At 33.2% G+C, this 7,430-nt stretch overlaps 1 protein-coding gene across 1 annotated transcript in view; it reads left to right on the top strand.

Annotated features, from left to right (window-relative positions):
- The first annotated feature begins 5,354 nt into the window (after window positions 1-5,354).
- Window positions 5,355-7,430, top strand: part of FAM227B (family with sequence similarity 227 member B) — a 234,173-nt gene continuing 232,097 nt past the window's right edge. Inside the window, exons 1-2 of the mRNA XM_036249266.1 lie at window positions 5,355-5,376; window positions 7,284-7,337. Coding sequence (XP_036105159.1) covers window positions 7,287-7,337 — 51 coding nt within the window. The 5' untranslated portion in view covers window positions 5,355-5,376; window positions 7,284-7,286. The remainder of the gene's footprint in view (window positions 5,377-7,283; window positions 7,338-7,430) is intronic.

The following is a 7,430-nucleotide window of genomic DNA, read 5'->3' as shown; positions in this document are numbered from 1 at the left end:
GAAGGCTTATTGGTTGGACTTGAGTAAGGCCTAGAAGAATGATTATAGTCTAGAGTAGTAGTTTTCAAGGGGATTATGTGGGGGCCATTAGTGGGGGTCCTATTTATAAGCAAAGAAATCTATTTAGCCAAAACTACACTTAAAAAAAAAAAAAAGAAACAGTATAGTGTGGAAATAGCAGTGAATGGCACTTGGTAAAGTTAAGTATTGCTTTATGGAGTTTTAAATTACATATATGTAAATATGTGTGTGTGTGTATATATATATATATAAAACATACACAATTTTATATTCATATATACTAGGTCATGTTTATGAAATCTATTTCTTATTTTGTGTTTCTCTTCAAAAAGTTTGAAAGCCACTGCTTTATGGGGAAAGATTAACTTGGGTAAGAAAAGTAGCCATAACAGTCTCCAAGTCAAGAATAAATAATTCACACTTTATTCTTTTTTAACTACTTTAGTTCAAGTGCACAGATTACAAAACAGATGATATGATTTATTAATTGAAGTTACTATTGCTATGTAATACATTGCTCCAAAATATGTGGCTTAAAGCAACCATTTTATTATAGTCATGAATTGTGTTCAATAGGGCACAGAGGGACAGCTTTTTCTGCTAACTCAGCTGGGAAGAGTATGAATGCTAGCAGAGCTCCAATGTGTGGCCTCTCCATGTGGCCTAGCTTCCTTACAGTATGGCAGTGTAGTAAGACTCCCTAGAGTAGGCCCAGTGCTCCAAAATCAAATGTTGCAATGGACAAGGCAGAAACTACATGTTCTTTTCTGACCTCAAAAAGTAATGTAGTTTCACTTCTCTCACATTCTTTTGGTTATAAGTCACAAGGCCTGTACAGATTTTAGGAGAGGGGACATAGATGCCGCTTCTCAAAATATCGTCAGAAAATCTGTGGAGATATATATATATATATATATATATATATATATATATTTATTTATTTATTTATTTATTTTAAACCAACACAGTGAATTTACTGCTGTCACAGAAAACCCCAAAATTTCAGTGGTTTAATACAATAAACTTGTATGTCTCACAAGAAATCCATTATGGATGGTTTTAGTTAAATGAAATGTTAGACTCAAGGATGCAGATTTCTTTTTATTTTTAGTGGTTCTGCTATCTCCTGGGACTTGGAGTCCACAGCTTATCTGACAAGAAAGAAAGCATAGTAAATCACACAAAAAGTTTTAGAGATTAGCCCTAAAAATGGCATAAGTCACTTTTCCCACACTTCATTGGCCAGAATTTAGTCCCAAGGCTGTAACTGCAAGGGAGTCTGGAAAATGTAAAGAAACATACACATATTGGTGAGCATTAACAGTTTGTCATATTCTAGATTTTTAACCAAAATCTTGTGGTCACCAGCCTCTCCACTCTATTTTCAGTTCTCTCAAAAGGAAGATTCAAGTCTTTTCAATAATTCTTCTATTATTTACTCCATATTTCAAAATATAATTCTGCAATTTCTTAATTTTTCAATATCAGACATTATTCATTGACTTTCTCCTATGGAAGTCAACAATAAAGCTCTTTTATAACACCATCCCTAAGTGTGTGAACATTTCTTCTCTCCCTACCCCACCCCCAACATACACTCTTTATCCCCTCATCTCTCAATATACTAGTATCACAGTTTTTGTTTAAATCAGCATTTGTAAATATCAGTCAACCCTTATCATGTTAACTTTTAGTAAAACCTTGTACTTTTCTTTGTCTTAATAAATGCTATATTTATATGTACTTGTATGTCCTCAAACACTCTACCAAAGTGATAAAACATCACAATCAAATACATCAGTTAATCTAGAAGATTAATTTTTTTATCCTTCCAAATAGTCCTTCTAGAGCATTACAAACTCTAGTTCATTCAGTATTAGTTGCTTTTACAATCCAACACTGCTCTCCTGTGTTGGATCCCTTGTTTACTTTTTCTTTGTTTAATCTTTTGTTTTTATAAAACATATCCTCCAGTACCTTCCCTAGAAAAGATAAATGGGAGTGTGGTAGACAGCATAATGACCACCCCAAAAGATGTCCACATCCTGATCTCCAGATCCTATGAATGTGTTTTCTTATATGGCAAAGGGAACCTTGCATATGCAATTAAATTAAGGATGTTGAGATGGGGAAATTACCCTGAATTATCTGGGTGGGCCAACCATAATCACAAGCATCCTTATAAAAGGAAGACAAGAGGACAGGGAGGAAGAATATGCTACATTGCTGACTCTCAGGTTGGAGAAAGGAGCTAAGGAATAGAGGAATGAAGACGACTCCTAGAGACTAGAAAAGGTAGGGGAACAGATTCTTCCCTACAGCCTCCAGAAGGAGCATAGCCCTGTAGACCCATTTCAGACCTCCAACTTCCAGAACTGTGAGATAATAAATCTGTGCTGTTTTAAGCAACTATGTGTGTGGTTATTTGTTACAGCAGCAATATGAAACTAATACAGAGAAAAATGGTGATTTTTTTTCTTACTACTTTCAGATCTGAAAAATATCACATATTTAATTGATGATCTGCCTATATTTAAGTTGCTAGGTTGAAATAATTTTCCTGGAATAATCCTCTAAATTCCTATCTTTTGTCCTCTGATTCTTTTTTTTAACTTTCTAATTCTAGTTTCCAGAAGTTTTCTTCAGCTTCTTCTTCACACACAAACATGTTTAATATATAATTTATACCATATATTTGTACCTTTTTAAAAATTCTCTATTACCTTATAATATGCTGTTTTGGTTTCAGGGATCATTACCTTATATCTTTCTAAGAATCTTAAAGACATGTTCCTATTGTCTGTATCCTCTCAGATTTTATTTTTAGTTATTTGTTTGGATATCTATTTTTTGTTTTTATCTCTTTAAAATTTGTATAGTTATTCCTTAAATATCTAATAATCCATGGATTTCTATTAATATTGAAGAATAAGAATTAAAATGATGACAGAAAGCTCAGTGTGCCTGAACAGGGATTGTCAAGCAAATATCTTCATAATAAGATCAGATTGCAGTATTCTCAAACATCTATAGAATAAAAGGCACTAATGAAGATAAGAGCAGAAATCAATAAAATTGAAAACAAATGTGCACTGGAGAAACACAACAAGGCCAAAATTCCTTCTTTGAAAAGATTAATGAAAGTGATAAACCCTTGGATGGACTGACCAAGAAAAAAGAAAAAACCCAAAGTACAAATATTAGGAATCAAAAAGGAAACATCCTGCAGACAGTAAAAACAATAGATGATATTAAGAACAAATATTTATGGCTAAGTATTTGACATTTTTTATTTTTCTTGAAAAACACAATTTGCTAAAACTGATGTAAAAGGAAATAGACTATCTGAATAATCCTATATTAATTTTGAGAAATTGTATTTGTGTTAGTGTGCTCTAGTTGCCATAATAGAATACCACAGACTGAGTGACTTCAACAACAGAAATTTATTTTCTCACAGTTGTGGAGGCCAGAAGTCCAAGATCAAAGTGCTATCAAGGTTGGTTTCTGGTGAGGTCTCTCTTCCTGGTTTGTAGATGGCTGCCTTCTTACTGTGTTCTCACATGGCTTTTGTGCTTTCAGGGAGAGAAAGATCTCTATGGTGTCTCTTCCTCTTCTTATAAGGACAACACTTCTATAGAATTAAGGTTCTACCTTTATGACTTCATTTAACTTTAATATCCTCCCCAAAGGCAACCATGTCCACCTATGCTCACATTGGAGGGTAGGGCTTCAACATAGGAATTGGGTTGGAGGGGAGGAACACAATTAAGTCTACAATCGTTTTCTCAATTTAAAATTTTCCATAACTTCAGATTTAGGTAGCATCACAAGCAAGGTCTATCAAATATTTAAAGAAGAAATAATATTGATCTTTCAGATTTTCAAATTCTTTCAGAGAATAGAAAAAGCAAAAACATTACCCACCTTGTTTTGTTTGTTTGTTTGTTTGTTTTGAGGCCAGAATAAACTTAATTTCAAATCTTAATAAAGGCATTATAATAAAGAAAATTTCAGACCAATATTTCTCATAAACGGTTTGGTGTAGCTTCATCATGATGAATGTTTTGCGTTCCCTTACTTTAAAAGATTGTGTATTCTGCAGTTGTATGTCCTATAAATGTGAATTAAGTTAAGTCGCTTGATAATGTCATTCACATCTTTTATCTCCTTACTGATTTGTGCATATACCTGATTTATCAATTACTCAGAAAGATGTGTTAAGATTTCCAAATATAATTGTGAGTTTGTCAATATTTCCCTTTAGTTTTATCAATTTCTGCAGCATTTATTTTGAAGCTCTTCTATTAGATGCACACATTTAGCACTGGTATGTCTTCTGAATGAATTAACCTTTTATCAATATGAAATAACCTTATTTATGTATGGTAATACTCCTTATCTTGAAGTCTACTTTGTCTGATATTAATATAGACATACCAATTTTCTCATGATTAGTGTTTGCATGGCTCTAAAATTTATATTAGTTTCTTTTTTAAATTTCTGTTTCTCTTGAAATGCCCCATTATTAACTATATAATCCACTGTATATTGTAAATCTTTAACATATTTATAATAGTTGTTTTAAAGTCCTTTTCTGTTAATTACAATAACTGTACTCTCATTGAATTGGTTTGTATTAACTGTTTCATCTTGAATATGGGTCCCATTTTCCTACTTCTGTATATGTTTGATAAATATTTGATTGTGCTTGACATTATGTGGAAAAAAATGTGGAGGCTGATGTTTAATTTAGTTCTGAGAGAACACAAGCCTTTTTCTTACCTTGGCATTTATAATGAGAGGCTGTTCCTTGGAAATCTTCCTAGACTTGAATTGAGCTTTAAGATTGGCTGTCGCTTTCATTAGGTTGAGTTCACCTGTGATTAACCCACCTCCAATGTCCCTCTTCATGTCACCTCTTATATATCATCAGTATTTTGTTGGAACAAGTTTGGACTGAAGTTTTAAATATTTTTGGTTCACCTTTGGAGTTAACTCTGTCAGGGCCTTGGAATCCAAATACTATAAGAATGCATTGGTCTATATAAATTCTCTAACTTCCCAGCCCCTCCTCATGGCTGCTTTTTTTTTGGACAAACTTTAGAAGTAAGGTGTGGGGGTAATTTTTTTTTTTTTTTTTTTTTTTTGCATTTGTGTGTCTTTCAGACTCCAGTTTGTCCCCCCAGCTCACACTGATGCCTAAGGATAAGCTGATTTCTCTTCATTTCTGCAGTTACTGAATTATGGCAGGCCAATGCAGATCTCTCTACTGGGTAAGGAAGCTGCCACAGCTTTATACTTGCTTATAAAGGGCATATATCTCTACGGATTACAGGTCATCAAGGCTTCCAGGTAAGGCAGCTTCATGGACCTGCAGCTGCACAGGGCCCCGTGATTGGAGGGCCCTACACTTGGTTTAATGGTCTGATGTTGCCATCTTAAAATTCTTAATAATTTTTAAACAAGGGATTCTGTATTGTCAGTAATGATATAACTATCCCTGCTTTCTGGCATCCTCCACTCTTTGCTAACCCCACAGAAAGGTAAGATTTTTATTTGTTCCAGGTCATTCATGTTACCATGTAAGCATAGGTGTTTTGCATCCTACATCCTAACAGGAGCCTCACTTCCTTTTAACTGAGAACTTTGGACTTTTATGTTGAAATTAGCTGGAACTCTCCTGCACAAGTTTCACTTCCTTAATTCATTTTCTAATTCCCTTTCATTGAAATATGGGTATTATGAATAGTGCTTTGTACTAGAATTGATTTGTACTAGACAGACATTACAAGAAAAAAGTCACCATTTAAATGGTTTTAATTTGGCTCCTGTATATTCTGTGCAGTTAAAAATAAACTTCTTTCTAGCCAAATTGCTATAATCCCTATCCCTGAAGATGTTATATCAGACCGTTTTTGTCTCTACACACACTGTGTGCCTTCTCTCTTATTCCCTACCCTTCTTAGTCTGACAAAGCCTAGAGTCTCAGGCTTTCCATGAAATTTCTCTGACAGCTCTGTGCATCTTTGTATCTGAACACTTGTTGTCATCTATATCCTTTATTTTTATTACTGTATTATCTGTTTTATATTTATACTTATATTCATCATGTATTTTAATATTAGGAAAGTGAATATTCAACCTCAAATGTGTAGTTATTTTTACAGAACATGGCCTTGTGATTTTGTAATCTTGATCGTTTTATCTATTGATGAGAAATATGTGTTTTAGTAAATTAAGATGTAATCAGTCTTTTTAGCCATGTCATCATCAGACCATTAGGGTACTATAATAGGTTATTCTGAATTTCTCTAATTTTTATCTTTTCACTGTTTTTTCATTCTCTGTAAATGTTAGTTTATTATTATTTTAAAAAATTAAGTACCTATCTATTTCTCTGCTCTTCATCTGCTCACTTAATTTTTAATTAATGCACACTGAAAGTACTTACTATGCACTAGCCATGGGCCAGCCTCTGTATGACATTTTGACAGTTCAGCAGTGATTACACCATAGTTTCTGTCCTTATAAAGCTATAAATCACCTGCTGTCTGTTACCATAGAAAATCTTTTTAGGGGCCAACTTACACTTCCTAGAAAAAATTAGCTTTAATTTAATATTTAATATTAAGAGTTAAATAGGCCAAGAATGGGTTGGAGGGAGAGGGTTTGGGACAGGGAGCCTTCTAAGCAGCAGGAAGAATGTGTACACAGAGCAAGATGTGGTCTCAATTAAAATTAATTTGTCTAATGAAAGGATACGTTTTTAATTTACAAAGAAACTACTAGTGAAAATAGGATTATTATTTTGTACACTGAAACATCCAAATATTTTAAGTACTTTTACCGTGTCACTGGTGTGGCTTTTAAAATACTTCATCAGCAAGAGGAGCATGTGATTATAATTTTGGCTCTGGACTTGTTGTAGACACCATTCAAGAGAGCCCCAAATATCTTGGAACTCTTGTAGGAATTTGAAATGAGGACATTTAGCAGGATTCTTGTGGAGCTCTTCTAAAAGAGCAGTGTATCAGAGGGTAGCCTCTTACAAATTTTTGGTTTGGAGGCACAGAATTTAAACATTGATCTCTTTCACTTTTCAAAGTGCAGGGACTTTACAAAGTGAATATTTTACAACATCTTATGGCTCTGAAAATTATAACAAGTTTGGTATCTTTATTTATTTAAATAAAATATGTATAAGCATTATAATTAATCTGAATTTATGTTAATGAACAATATTGATTCTGCTTTATTAGGAAATGACAGTACCTCCAAAGAACATTGAAGAATTTTTAAAGTTTCAAAATTTGGTGAGTAGAGCATTCTATTTACATGCCAATTACGTCTTTTAAAATATCAGTTATAAAGATGGAAAAAGCATAGGAAAAGACTTTAAGAACAGA

The sequence above is a fragment of the Molossus molossus genome, unplaced genomic scaffold, assembly GCF_014108415.1.
Source record: "Molossus molossus isolate mMolMol1 unplaced genomic scaffold, mMolMol1.p scaffold_m16_p_1, whole genome shotgun sequence".
Classification (NCBI taxonomy): Eukaryota; Metazoa; Chordata; class Mammalia; order Chiroptera; family Molossidae; genus Molossus; species Molossus molossus.
Note: the sequence above shows the minus strand (reverse complement) of the source record. Positions and strands in the feature narration are given on the sequence as shown.